The sequence below is a fragment of the Pleurodeles waltl genome, chromosome 8 (genome assembly GCF_031143425.1).
Source record: "Pleurodeles waltl isolate 20211129_DDA chromosome 8, aPleWal1.hap1.20221129, whole genome shotgun sequence".
NCBI lineage: Eukaryota > Metazoa > Chordata > Amphibia > Caudata > Salamandridae > Pleurodeles > Pleurodeles waltl.
The window spans coordinates 1364817927-1364833687 of NC_090447.1; the positions used below are offsets into that span (position 1 = coordinate 1364817927).

Below are 15761 nucleotides of genomic sequence, written 5' to 3' on the forward strand. Positions count from 1 at the left end.
CGTTTTCCAGGGGTTACTGTTAGAGCTGAAGTGCACATAGCAAGTGCCAGATTGAGGCTGTATAGATCATCTAGTATTACTGGTCATATAAATAAAACTTGCAAATAAGTGAACTGATCTTTGAAATCAGGTTTGTGCCACAGGTTGAAGGAACATATTTCATCTCTAGTAATAAATCAATAAACCCAAATAATATGCATGATACGTTTACACCTAATTGATGTATTTCATTTAGAATTAAAGAGAAGATCAAGTTATTTACCTTCATTGATTTTCTGGTGGATACTCTTAATGACTGCAGATTTCTCAGCTTTAGAATATCCTCTTATACCAGACTGGATCAAGAGAAGTCCTCAGTATTGCTAGGTAGTGCCATGGGGCCCCCGGGTGACTACGTATCACTCAGGATTGATGAAGTGGGGCAGCATATACGTGCCATCCATGCATGCTAATGTCAGTTTCTTGTACCTTTGTCCTGCTTTCTCAGACATGGAGCACAGAACACATTATCAGAGACTGTGTGCTGATCTTCTACTTTGGGACCTTTTTAGATGTTAAGGAGGTGGGAAGACAGTCAGGAATCTGTAGTTACAGTATCCACCAGAAAGAGCATTACTATATGCATGGAACTTGTGCATCTGATGGATACTTCTAACCACAGATTCCTCATCTTTAGAACAGAGACCAGTACCTCCAAAAGGTGGAGAGTACTGGGAGTAGCACAAATGAACAAGTCTTACAGAAAAAAGAGGGCTAAGTGATCTTCCCACCAGATCTGGCTGTCAGGGGAGTAGTGATACATGAATGTGTACACCTATGTCCACATCATGGTCTTGCAGATGTTGAGAACAGGTGCCCATCATGCTAATGCCATTACAGTGGCTCTGGTGAAATGAGCCCAAAGGGGCCAAGGGGGCTGCTTCATGGTCAGAGCGTAGCACATTTTAATGTAGGGGACCATCTATCTTGATAGAGCTCTCTTCTGTACAACCTCACCTTTCTTTGTACCAGAGAATGTCACAAAGAGCTGATCACGCACGCCATGTTCCTTTGTGCGATCAGTGTAAAAGCTCAATGCTCAGACAAGATGATGAAGCCTCTTGTCTTCACTTGATGGGTGAGACAAGACAAAGAATGCTGGCAGAATGACTGGCCAACATGGAAAGGAGCCACAAGCGCCCGGAAGAGGCCACCTAGGTCCTCAGAACCAATCTTTATGAGAAAAAGATTCTGCAGGGTGGATGCAGTTCACTTGCACATGATCACAAGTAAGATATTTTCAACATTAAGAGACTTAGAGAGCAGCTGTGCATAGGCTTAAATGGTGTGCACATTGAAATGTCAAAACCAGATTCACATGCAATTGCAGCATAACAAATGGTCTGGGAGGGAATATATGAGTCAAACCTCTTATAAACTGCTTATAAACTGCATCAGAACCAGTGATCCAATCAAATAAGCTAGATGAGGTATACACAGAAATGCTGAAAGGGCCAACAAATAACCCTTACATTTGCACACTGCAAGACCTTGTTTGGCTATTGAAACAACAAACAAAAGAACATCAGCCAGTTTGGCTTATAAAGGGTCATGCTTCGGGCACCACAACAGGCAACAAATCTATCCTAGTGTCCAGCATCGATCGACTTAATGGACGGGCATCTTGCTGAAAGGATGGTATTAACACATCAACTGGCAGGTCAAATGCATTTAGCTGCTGCAGCTCAATATTCAAGCATGAAGACGTAGGCTGTGGAAACTTGGATGCAAGACCCTGCCCTATTGCTGAGACAGGCGGCCCTACTGAAGTGGAAGCCTATTTGAAGGATAAATTCTCAGGATCAGGAGCTCTGGGTACTACACTCTCCAAGCTCAGTCGGGGGATTAGAATCACGTGGATCAGGCCTGTTTTGATCTTCTTCAGAAACTGAGGCAGGAGAGTCCTTCCTTCCATTTCAAACAGAAAGTGTCTGCTAAAGAATGCTTTGGAGGAAACTCTAGCATGCAGAATTGCTGACACTGCGCATTCTCAAAGGTGGTGAAAAGATCTAGCCACAGCACAATAACACTCTGTGCCACCTTGTGATGAAGACACCACTGTTAGTCCACCGGAAGACTCCTGTTCATTCGTCTGCTCTGGCATTCAGAGATCCAGTCAGGTGGCTGGCAACTAGGAAGATGCCCCATGAGATTGTTGGTAACCAGGAAGATGCTCTGCTCATCCAGCTACTTACAGGGTGTGTAGAGCCATCTGGCGCTGCATCCAGGGCGTCATTCTGCCCTGCTTGCTGCAAAACCACATGTCACTAGTGCTGTCTATGAAGACTTGCGCCAGACTCACTGAAACCCAAGAGTGATCCAGAAACAACAGGGTAATATCCTAATTGTCTCTTCTACAGCAGAGGAAAGGCCTTGAATGTCACCAGCTCCAGGACTGCCCCCAAATGACTCATCAACATGGAAAGGAGTCAGTTTCTGTTACGGCTTGTAGATGGTAAAACTCAACATTGTTAGGCGTTCCGCCTTTGAACTGAGGTAGTCTACAAATGACTGTGGTGAGCCTGCCTTTGGCAGCCAGTCACTGAAGTACAGCAATGCTTGTAGTCCCGACCTCCAAAGATTGACAGCAACGACAGCCATCACTTTTGGCTGAAGAAGAGCACAGTAAATTGAAAGTATTCCTGGTCCACCTTGAACAGCAGGTAATGCAGTGGGATTGCAGGATGGTATATGCAAAACCACACCCAGCAAGTCCAAGGACCAATCCAATTTCCTGGGTCCACAGCTGGCAGGACCTCAGTAAGCATTCTGACCCGTCCATCCTCAGTAAGGTGTTCAGTTGGCAGAGGTTCAAAATAGGCCCAAGAGACCAGTCCTTCGTCAGAAAGTAACACAAACAGACTCCTTCTCCCTTCTCCAATTCTGGCTCAATAGCACACTTGGACAACATAAGGCAAAATTCCTGCATCATGATTGCTAAATGTTTTTCAGAAATGTTCTTCTGAAGGTCACTCTTGTGTGGGAAAAAGGAAAGAAACAAAGAGGTGAAAGGTACAGTGTAATCAGAAAGACCCAACTTTCTGATGTGATGGTTCTCTAGCCAGGAGGAATTGTAGTACCCTGCCTCCTACAGGTCAGGCGAAGGCCACAGCCTCAAAAGCTATGTTGGATGCTGCGGTTCCCGATTGAAAGGGCTAGCATTGTCTGTTAGCTAGCACTTTGGAACAGATTCTGAATTTTCTGTATTGATAGGGAAATTGTTTAGCTGGTGTCAATAGCTCCAAAGATCGTGCGGTGGCATAACTGCCTTTGAATAATTCTAGTACTGAATCAGCCTTTTCTCAAACAACATGGAACAACTGAAGAGAATGTCCATTCAGGACGCTTGCAAATCTTCAGAAATCCCAGTTCATCTCAGCCTGGTATGCCTTCTGAGCATGTCACTGGTGCCACTAGCTCTTCCAAGGCAGTCCATAGTATCCCGTGCAGGTCAAAGTACATACTTGGCTGTGTCCTGACAATCATGTATCATCTGGGCTAAAGAGGGCTACGGTCCTCCAGGACGGTCGGCAAGATGGCTCGTCATATCCCATAGTGCATGAGTGTGCCTTACAAGAAGACAAGCTGCCTTAATAGATCTCAAAGCCAAACTCCCAGAAGAAGACATTTTCTTTCCAAAGAAATCAGAACGTTTCGATTCCTCATCCAAGGGGATCCGTTGGAAAGAAATTTGGCTTAACTTTGCTCGCTAGCACTTGACAACTTTATTAATTACTACAATTTTGTATCATCTCACGTTTACAGATCTATTAGTAATATCAAAGGGAAGGATGATTTTAATGTAGTGGTTTGATGAAAACTAAAAACCGGCTAGTATTTATTATACAAAAATCAGAAAACTGAAAATAAAAAATGGGAATTGGAAACAAATGATGTAGGAAGAATAGGAATACATCACATACAAACAAACATAAGTTCCCAAATCCCAATACAAACATTTTAGGCTAGATAGTTGTAAACCAATGTAAGTAGTGAAAGGTTTAATACATGACATGTTAAAAAAGACAGACTGTGGGTTCAATAGAAAAGGCAGGTCATATTTAGGACAAACAAACACTTATTAGTTAGGAAACATATATACATGCTGCATTGTTAAGTTAGCTGTGCTGAAACACACAAGAGGCCCCAGCCACATTAAAAAGAGAGTTTTTCTTTAAAGCTGCACCAACTGTTGCTTTCATAATGTTCACTTAGCATGAACAGGGTGGAACAGAAGGGTGTATCCTCCCTTAGCACAGGGGTCCTAAAAACCATAAGTCATTCATATTGTGTTAAGGGGAACTGTGTAAAGGGTCAGATAAGTATTTGCAAGGGAGGGCTACCTTGAGCAGCACGCAACATATAATCTCTTGTTGTGCAGAAAGATAGATATGGTGAATGACGTCATTGTAACTTACACACCCATGAGGCCAACAAGTGCAAGTGCTTCTTTCCAGAGGCACCTCATTACCTTATCTGTACTGCTTGTAGTTGCTTACGTAAATGCTGAACTCTTGACCACAGTTTTTTGTGGTTTTTACAGTATAAATGCTACTGGTGTTTGAACCAGAACTTTGAACTTCAGTCATGGCCTCTATGTGAGACTGCCTGTTGTTCCCAGCTGAAAATCGATTAAATTTATATTATTGTGTCAAAATGATTTGTTTTATTTTATTAACAGATTTCCCTCTAACATATTGGCGAGCTAAGCCAGGAGCTCTACTTTGATCTCACCAACTGCTGGACTGGGGGCCCTGCCTGTCTCCACGAGGTGATTTGTGCACATTTTAAAGAGGTAAGGGAGATGCCTACATTTATGTAAAAATCTCTGATTTCGTGGGGACAGATGGGTCTCAGTGGAAGGTAGTGAGGTGGACAAAGTACGAGGTCTGTTCCTTTTATTTTATAAAGACATTTACAATTTTGACACTGTAATATATGTAATTTTTGTGTTTGCATGCAAGATTGTGTATGAATTGAGATAATATTAAGGGATCCCGGTGGTAAGTCCGGAAGATACAGGGAGCTTGACTAAGTAAGTCAAAAGTGGTCAGGAGTAGTGTTGGACGTGGGGGCTGAGCAATCAGTGTATGTTTTAAAGAACACTCATGTCAACCTAACCCAGATATTAAATCTGGAAGTCACTTTTTTGTTGAAAATAGTGAAAAGTTGTCCCCTCTATGAATCCAGAGGGAAGTGACCAGTAGTATTTTGTTTGCCCTAGTATGAAATTAAGAATTACTGTGTATGTATATTAAAATTTACTGTGTATGTATATGCATGTATAGACAGAAATGTGGCCACATAATAATGTCAATATATAAGTTTGTTATTTAGTGTATAATTTAGGAATAAGTATCAGACCTCCTATTCTTATGAAGGTTAAGTTATAATAGTATACTCAAAAGTAAAGTAATTGACTGGATTGGGCAGGTCCCAAAAAGTCAACTAATTAATTCCACATCCCTGAATTAATTATAAATGTTTATAACAGTCAGGTTGTCGCCCTCTGCAACAGAACTGACCTTAGTAGATCAGCAATATCAATACCATAGAATCATTTTTTTTAAGTCAGAAGTTTATGTATTTATAGTATATCACCTCTAGGCCTTAAAAACAACCTACATTGACATAAGAGAAATGCCTATTAGACAATTATAAAAAAAAATATTCAAAGAACTAATACAAGGACATTATCCTTCAAGTTAAAAGTAGTGTAGTAGCCTCATGAACCCCATAACAAATATTAACACTACTAACTGTTATCCCCATTATGAAACTATAGAGCCTTAAGATTGGAGGCTAGATGAATTATCAAATAGTATAGACTGGGACATACACATATATATTGAAGGTATACAAATAGAAGGAGAAATATCAGCTACTATACATACAAATATATTTAACTACCTTTCATATAGATGTGAACAGGATCTTCACATAATTAGAATAAAAGAGTTTATTTTGAAATGTACAAAACCTGTTGCAGTTGTCTTTCCAAGAGTAAAGCACTCATTTGAAGGCCTCTAAAAATAAATACATTTTGTTTTAATTTTCTCATGTGTGACACTGGAGCCACATTGTGGCCAGAAAGTGAATACATTGAAGTTACTGCAATTTTTCAGTGGAACCTTGGGCAACAGTCACGTGAATTCCCTGCAATAATAACAGACTCATATTTAGTATTAGACCTCCTACTGTATGCATTTATAGGGGACCTGCCAGTGTGGAATTTAGGATATGAGTAATTAATAAACATGTATATAGATCACAATAACATTATTGTTTGTTGTGTCAGGCAAACAAACCACTTAGGCCACACATAAATGCACCTACCATATTTATCAATATATAAATGAACAAAGTCTTTCAGAGATTAGGGATATATATATATATATATATATATATATATATATATATATATATATATATATATATATATATATCTGATGTTCACCTTCACAGCCTAATAATAGTTTATGTGAAGTCTGGAAATACCATAGGAAGCAAATAGAAGTCCATTTAGAGTGAAAAACATATGGTACAAAAGATTAAGTTCACTAAACAGACATGGAGTCTCCTTTAGAACACGTGGTTAAAGTGTTCTCTTGAGACAGGGACAGGATAGGAAAACACTGTAAGGAATGGCACAAAGCAACATTAAAACTTGCACATGTGTGGCCCAAAGTGGGCACATTTGATAATACAATAAAAGGACACATGGCCACCTTCCTACAGAGTAAATACAAGGGAAATAAACTAGAGAAAAGGAAGATCACACTAGACCAATGGAGGGTCTTTTGTGAAACAAATATGAATGAGTCAAATACAAAGCCTCAGACCCTCCCTTCGGCTCCTCCACCCCCCTATCAAGATGTGCCATTAAGGGTAGGCAGTGCAAAGGTACAGGGCATGTATACGTTGCAACCTGGTGCCCCACACTCTTTACCCACCTCTTCACATCCCCCTGCTGTGGGATATACAGACCCAGAGTATAGCCCACCATTAGAATCTTTTTCTAAACATAGAGAATATGTTACCCATCTCCATGTCCTCAAATGGCCAGTACACCACAGGAAATGTCAGGTGGGGACAGTACTAAACACATAGGGACACTAGATGCCACATTTACACTTTATTTAGAGGATGAGATGTCCCCCACTGGAAAAAATAAAGGTATACCTAATGAGGGATCAAGAGAGGCACAGAGAATGGATGGGGCTAGAAAAAAGGAAGGTGTTTTGAAAAAAAAAAAAAACGAGTACTAATATTAAAAATAAGACAAGAAGGTTATCTTTCACACCAGAAAGTTCTCCCACAGAGTACTGGAGGTTTATGTACCCAGGAGCAGAAGAGAATAGTGTAGGCAAGTGGATCACAGAGCAGGAAGATGGATGGGTAGACAAAAGAGCGACTTGGGAAAAGGAGGACGGGCCCCTGAGGCAGTCAAGGGCCCGCACTAGGGCACAAATGATTGAACAAGAAGGACTAGATGACACAGTCTCCACACACAGCAGCTTAGGTGAAAAAGATCTGGATTTAGAAAAATCTTACAAAGGATCAGAGGGGGCATTAGATGACATCACTGAACATGTTAAAAGAATGTCCCTTTTTGAGGACCATAACAAGGAACAGTCACAATATGCCTGTGAGGGAGAAGAAAACAATAAGACAGGACAGACTTTACAAAAGAAGCCCAGAGAATTACAGAGATTAGTATTTGATGGGGTGAATGCACGCCCATATGAGAGAAAGGGAACATTTGATAAGGCAGGAAAAATGACACTGAGGAAAGACATGGCACATGCATTCCCTGTATGCCCTGGCAATAATTTGACACCCAATTAAATAGTAGCTCAGTATGAAAATAGTTGGTGTAATGTTGTCCCTTTTACTGACAACCTAGCAGGTTGGACAGAAGGATTGGCATCACAGATGACACCATGGCCGCGAGAGGGTTCCTTTGAACCCTGAGACATGGCTAATGCAGAAATGTGCATTTTTTAGGCCACAGGGGATCCTTACTGGGATTATCCCTATTTGCAGAAAAGCCTAAGAGTGTGGCAGAGATATGCTTGTAAGTATGACTCTTGTCACCATACTGGCAATAGGACTACAGTCCTGTCACAACTGCCCTTGATATTCAAGGGCCCAGGAGTGCCTCAATATATACCATGGCTCCAGATGGACAAAGAAAATCTTAAAAAATAGTTGCCACAACATTCTGAGGGTGCTGGGAAATGGATAGCAGATCTGGAGAAACATACTGCAGGGATTACTCTTGCAATAGGGGACATTAAGAGTTTACTAAGTTCCCTTATAGGAGATGATACAGACACACTGTTCACAAAGGCAGGAGTAAAGGATGTGACATTGACCAACCCAAAATGTGATGGGGAACCCTTTAATAGAGTAAGGGGAATTGTTTGGAAACAACTGAGGAAAATGTATCCAGACAGGCCAGACATTAGGTCCCTTTTTGGCACAAGCAATGCAGCCAAATGAGGACCCACACCAATTCCTTAGCAGAATGAAGGAAAAATGGACACAGGAAGTGGGGGAGAGTTGGGATGTCACTGGACAGAATGCAATACTATTTTTCAATGTAGTGAAAAAGCGTCTGCCAGCTGAAGTGCAGGATAAATTAGATAATATAGTTGCCTTGGAGGCCAAACCATGGACAGAGATACAAGCACACATAATACATTTTGTAAGAAGAGACAAGAAAAAGAAAAGAGAGAGGAAGATAAAATAGAGAAAGCAGCAGCTAAATTGGTCCAGCAGAAACTAGCCAAGGAAACAGAGGAAGGAATTGCCACTGTAATGGCCAGGTGATGACGGCTGTCCTCACCCAAAAGTATCCTTTAGGCCACAAACCAATTTCATATTTTGGTGACCTACTTGATTCTGTCATGAAAAGTAATTACCCTTGTGAACAAGCACTAGCCACAACAGCCTTTGTAGTAGAGAAAAGTGCTCCCATTGTCATGGGTGCACCCTTGACCCTGTATGCTGAACCTGCTGTTTGCAATAATTCAGAAAGCTAAAACAACACTAACAACACAGAGAGTATCAGGCTATGAAATAATATTATCACTAACATCCTTGAAGGTGGTTAAATGCCACACAAATCAATCCTGCTACCTTCTTTGCACACCCCATTTCAGACACTGATGATGATGCCCATGATTGTGCCACATATACTCCAGATGCGTGTAGCCAAGCAACAGAAGACCCCATTCCAGGTAGTGTTGTATATTTTGTGGATGAAACTTCCACAATAGATCAGGACACAGGAGTAAGACATACAGGTGCTGCAGTGGTCAGAGCGATGCAGCACAACTCTTCAGACACACTGCAGATAACTGAACAGATAACTTTGCCATCTCAATATTCAGCCCAGGCTGCTGAATTAGTAGCTTTAGGGGCAGCTATCAAACAAGGGGAAGGAGAAACAATAACAGTATACTCTGATTCAGCCTATGTCACTATAACAGTGCATTCCAGCATTATGCGGTGGAATAGACGGGGATTTCTCAAGTCTGATGGAAGCCCTGTCATGCACCGTCCCCTTTTAGAGGACTTGATACAAGCTTTAACACTGCCACATGCAGTTGCAGTAGTGAAATGTGCAGCCCACACTAATGCTCAGAAGTTTGTGTCCCGTGGAAATGTCCTGGCTGATTGGGCAGCCAAAGATGCAGCAACACGCCCTCTTAGTGATACACATACCACAGTTTTGTTAGTTAGTGAAACATTGACATCTTCAGACCCTTTGAATGCATCCAGACATTACACAGAAACAGCTCATCTGCATATAAGAGAGATACAAGAAAATGCACCAGAACATGAGAAACAGTTGTGGGAAGCCAGAGTATGCACACAGACAGGAACAGATTTAATATACAGACAAATATCAACAGGGAAGCCTGTCATGCCCCAAGCATTGCTACTGATAGCTCTAAACCAGCTACATCTTCCTTCACATACTGCTAGACACAATATGTCCCTCCAAATACGTCAGGATTGGTTTGTCCCTTACTTACATGAGATTATTATAATGTACACACACACCTGTACAGTGTGCCAGCAGTATTCACCAAATCCCACCTCTAAGGTAATAGCTTCTACAATACCTCGCCCACAAGGTCCCTTTAAGGAACTGCACATTGACTACATTGATATGATTGACAGATGCAATCATTATCGCTATCTTATAGTTGTAGTCTGCCCATTCTCAAGGTGGATTGAAGCAGGACCTTGTATTCACCATAATGCCAAGTCTGTTAACCCTCTTTGCTTTGAGAAATACCCCAGGATCAGAGCACTATTTGACTCCTCATCAAATAGTGACAGGTAGAACAATGAGCACATTTGTGCCACCAACCAGACATAAGTTGGAGACTGAGAGTGCACCTGAAGTTGTACAAACTGAAATGAATGAATACATGTCTGAGCTAACCAAAGTTGCAAAGTTCTTCTCTAAACAGGTTACACGTGCAGCCAAGAAGCGCGCCAACGCATCTCCTGTAAAGCATCAACAAACACCAGTACCTTTGGGAACTTTAGCAATTTTGCAAGACAATGGAAGAACTGCAAATTTAATGGACTCTTCCCAGTGCCATCCATCCCTTTGGACACCGAGGAGGAAAAAGAGGGGGGAGAACAGGAGAAGCAACCGGAGTAAAGCCTCCCTCTAAAGCTTCAATCTTACACAATTCTTCTTTTAAGTTATGTATTTTATGTTTGTTTTTCCTCCTCGTTGCACTGATTTTGCTGCTTTTAGCCCTTGGATATTTTACTTTTTTTGATCCTATATCAATTACTACACGCATGCGTAGAACTGTTGATAATGATACTGACCATCACCCTCTCCACATTGCTTTGTTTGACAATGTGTGGTACCAGCACATGCACAGTATAGGCACATCCACGTCCAACACCAGTTGTTATGTATGCTCTCTCATCCCCCATGCTGCTGGAGTAGATAACTTGCATCTCCCTAAAGAGGTATCCCCAAACATTACACATTGTCTCCTGCACCTATTTTTATGCAGAATGAGAGCACAGCTACAGCCAACTCACGTTAGTCCTGCTACTGCACGAGCTAAACCCCTGCTTCCTGATTGCGCAGGCAGGCCAGTTATTAGTATCACAAGATCAGTATTTGCCCATGATAAATGGTACAGAGACACAAGGTCCACTAAGCTTTAATAAGATAATAGGCCAGTGTCAGGAAATATGGGATGCGAACAGAGATATACATGGACAGGGACTCCCATACACCCTAGAATAGCAATGAAATTAACACAGTTTTCTCTTTGTTTCAGAGGGAATGGGACAATAAAGGTGGGGAGTAACCTCAACTGCAACATCACCACCTACAACGCTGATATGCAGGGCGGCACCTTCAGCCTGATGGATCACTACTGGATGTGTGGGGCCCGGCTCCACATGCAACTACCCCCGAACTGGAATGGCCTCTGCTCCCTAGTAACTTTGCACATCCCCTCCTTGGTGATACCAGGTGTGGACATCTCTCAGTTACATGACCATCCCATGAGCCATCCAACAACCTTGCTTCACCATTATCGGACAAAACGAGCTGCTGAGTTTCTTGGTACTGAAGTGTGGAAAGACGTTCCACAGGAACTTAGACTATTTAATGATGCCCAAATCTTTTTTGGTAGCATCCTACCATTTATTCAGGTGAAGGCAACTGCACGCTGGCTGCAGATCACGCACTTTGAATTGATGAAGACCATAAATGCAATTGAAGATGGGTTCAATGCTATCAAGGAAGAACTTCGAGCCCTTAGGCTGATGTTAATGCAACACAGATATGTATTTGATTTAATGATGGCCATGGAAGGAGGGGTGTGTAAGAAGATTGGATCTTTATGTGCCGGCCAATGATGCGGACAATGGGACATTAACTCAGGTCATTCAGACATTGCATGATCTACAAAAGAAAATGATCGATGAGGGGGGTGCACCTGATGGGTGGTTCGAGGGCTGGATCGAATGGGTGCCGTCCTGGATGTCGGGGTTGTTCAAGGCCTTGTTGCCTTTGATTGTGTTGTTGCTTTTGATGTGTCTTATTTTTCAGGTAATAATAGCATGTTGCAAAAGGATGACAGCTAAATTGGGAGGGACAGAGTAGTGGGTATGTGACGATTCCCCTAGTTTCATTAGTAGATGGGAAGGTAGGAAAAGTAGTTGAATAATCAACTAGAGGGAGGAATGATGTAGGAAGAATAGGAATACATCACATACAAACAAACATAAGTTCCCAAATCCCAATACAAACATTTTAGGCTAGATAGTTGTAAACCAATGTAAGTAGTGAAAGGTTTAATACATGACATGTTAAAAAAGACAGACTGTGGGTTCAATAGAAAAGGCAGGTCATATTTAGGACAAACAAACACTTATTAGTTAGGAAACATATATACATGCTGCATTGTTAAGTTAGCTGTGCTGAAACACACAAGAGGCCCCAGCCACATTAAAAAGAGAGTTTTTCTTTAAAGCTGCACCAACTGTTGCTTTCATAATGTTCACTTAGCATGAACAGGGTGGAACAGAAGGGTGTATCCTCCCTTAGCACAGGGGTCCTAAAAACCATAAGTCATTCATATTGTGTTAAGGGGAACTGTGTAAAGGGTCAGATAAGTATTTGCAAGGGAGGGCTACCTTGAGCAGCACGCAACATATAATCTCTTGTTGTGCAGAAAGATAGATATGGTGAATGACGTCATTGTAACTTACACACCCATGAGGCCAACAAGTGCAAGTGCTTCTTTCCAGAGGCACCTCATTACCTTATCTGTACTGCTTGTAGTTGCTTACGTAAATGCTGAACTCTTGACCACAGTTTTTTGTGGTTTTTACAGTATAAATGCTACTGGTGTTTGAACCAGAACTTTGAACTTCAGTCATGGCCTCTATGTGAGACTGCCTGTTGTTCCCAGCTGAAAATCGATTAAATTTATATTATTGTGTCAAAATGATTTGTTTTATTTTATTAACAGATTTCCCTCTAACACAAATATACATGAGTCTTCAAAAAATAAATGAATAGGAGGCACTGTGTTTCAATCCCACAAGCAGATTTACTCTTTCAATAACAGGCATTCTTTTTTGGGTGCATCTGCAACCTCTTTGCATAGCAACAAGACACAATGCATCAGCAACCACTGTTTTATAAGTGATAAAGAGCCACGTGCAGTGAACCTACCAGTCTTCTCCGCTCTTCTTCTACAGCAATTAATAGTCGTGCAAACTCTTTGAGCGATTGGGCTAAAAGAGGAAAAATATATAAATGAGTTATTTTTAAAGGATGAATATCAAACATAATATAAAATCATATTATATTCTAAGTGTTCAAATTAAATACTGCAACTTGCACACATCCACTAGATGTGACATACATGATTTCTTAAATAATTGAATTTGGTACATTCTGGCCTGCAGCTTCATGAAAACAAGCTGTTTGATCCAAGATGCTTTGTAAACAATTGTGCCTGCCCTGATTGGGAAAAAAAGTGTCCCAGTTTCCTCATTGCTCTTCCACACCTGTGCAACGAATGATGTTATGTTCTACAGGAGTTTCCTTAACCTGAGCTTTGGCAAGAGACAGAAACAGCAATAGACACTTTGGCGTCATGTGAGCCTTATAATAGCACCATTAATTATTTTGGATGTACTTGCTTGGTTTACATAGACGACAACATCTAGGTTCCATGATGTTCACCATCCTACAGGCCAAAGAAAACATATTAAATGACTGTCTTAAAGTAAGTCGGTGGGACGAAAATAAATGCAGGGGAGTATGTAGTGCTACGGTGCAATTTTATCGCAACTTCAAAACCTACTATTTTGTGCTACTCAATCTATCCTTCTGAAAAATAAAATGCATGCCTGGAGAAAAAGACTGATACATGGAAAGTTTATACTGCAGTCTACCTAACTCTGATGGAGACAGAGGTACCTGTATGAATAGGAAATATTTTACTCAATCAAAATCCAAAGCTTACTCAGCAAGAACAGCAAAAGTAGGAAATAAGAAGCACTTAAGTAGCAGGAAGTTGTTTCGTACTGTAAAACTCCACAGACACGAGGAGGGCGATATCATCATCCACAGAACAAACACATCAGTCCAAGGGCTTAACTGCGGGGGCGCATCATGCCGATCTCACTTTAAAGACGACAGACTTGCACAGAAGGGCGCTGTTAGTGAAAATGGAGGGTTCCTAGGCCATTTAAAAAACTGTGGACAACGTCCTTTCTTGTTAAGACCAAAACATATGGATTTAGACGTGCAAGAGTTGCAAACCTTAAAATAAAATGGGGTAAAATATCTACAACAAACCAGGAACAAAGCAATTTTCGGTTGGAGAGAACAACATGTAACAATGAATTTGTGGTTGAAGAAATTGAAGGTCCTTCTAAAATGAGAAATGTGGAAGTACAATATGTAAATGAAAATGGCAAATTCTAGGGACAACAAAGAACAGTGATTACAGTTATCTGGTTGCAAGATATTTTCATTAAAAGCTCATGGAAGGTCCTAGGGCCAGATGTACTTAACACTGTTCACAAAATACTGGTCGTAATTTACAACAGTAATTTTGTGACCAGTGTGGTATGTTGTGAACTGACCTATGTACTAATAAGTTGGTACTCAAAATACTGAATCATAGTAGGTCGCAATTCTTCCTACCACATGAATACTAATGAGATAAATTGAGACCCACTACAATTGGCTCCCATCACTGGGATTGTGGCCTGCTGGGGACAGCAGACCACCATGTCTGTGATTGCTTTTAAACAGAAAAATACATTTTTTTTATGCACCCTGTTTTTCTTAAAGGAAATTGGACTGCTTAAAAAGAAAAGGATTATTTTTAAGTTTGTTTAGTAGGAGGTAGTGGTCTCGTAGACCACTGCTTTCTCTCAAATTGTTTTTTTTACATTTACAAATGGTAGGGGGTTCCAAGGGTACTCCTTTTTTCCGATTGGGTTACCATCTCCTTTGAAGTGTCAGTAAAATATCAATGTTTTGGGACTGGATTTAGGATTTTTTTGATATACAGTCTACCGATTCGGTATTTGGAAGGGATTCCTGTAACACGTCCCTTCCAAATACTGAATCAAGCACATTTTGCAATTTGAAAACAAATGCCGAATCACTAAATGCATTACAAAATATTGGAAATACAACGGAAACAGGTATTAGTTTATGAACATCCTCAGAATTATGGATTCTGAGGCTTTGTGATAGCTAAAACCCATTGTTTGACTGGCCCTTAATTCTCTACAATGACGTAGTCTATATATGGATAGAGAAGGTTGAGGCAGGTGGAAGGCGAGATATACTGATGTTCAGGATACAGAGTTCCTCGTACACTTGTGGACTGAGTTAGAATATCTTTCAGTGAGTGGGCCATTTTGCTATTAAAAACCTGATAGTTCTTTGTGTTTCACTTTTATAAAAAGTTCGTATCATGTTCTGAAACACGCTTGAAGCCCTGTAGTGAATTGTCAAAGGTACCTTGTTCAGATTATGCAGACTAAATTCTATGTGCGAAACACTAGGTGGCAGCATACCCTGTCTATCGGAAAGACCAGTTTACCTGATGTGATGCACGGTATATACTTACATGATTATCTGAGTCACATAATTGATTTTCTTTAGGCGTCTAGTATTTACAGTTTCC

General features: G+C 40.9%; 1 protein-coding gene across 3 annotated transcripts in view; it reads right to left on the bottom strand.

Annotated features, from left to right (window-relative positions):
- ARHGAP42 (Rho GTPase activating protein 42) overlaps positions 1-15761 on the bottom strand; it is a 562306-nt gene that overhangs the window by 277017 nt on the left and 269528 nt on the right. For all 3 annotated transcript variants that reach the window (XM_069202384.1, XM_069202385.1, XM_069202383.1), the window contains exon 3: positions 13280-13341. In XM_069202384.1, the coding sequence (XP_069058485.1) occupies positions 13280-13341 (62 nt within the window). The remainder of the gene's footprint in view (positions 1-13279; positions 13342-15761) is intronic.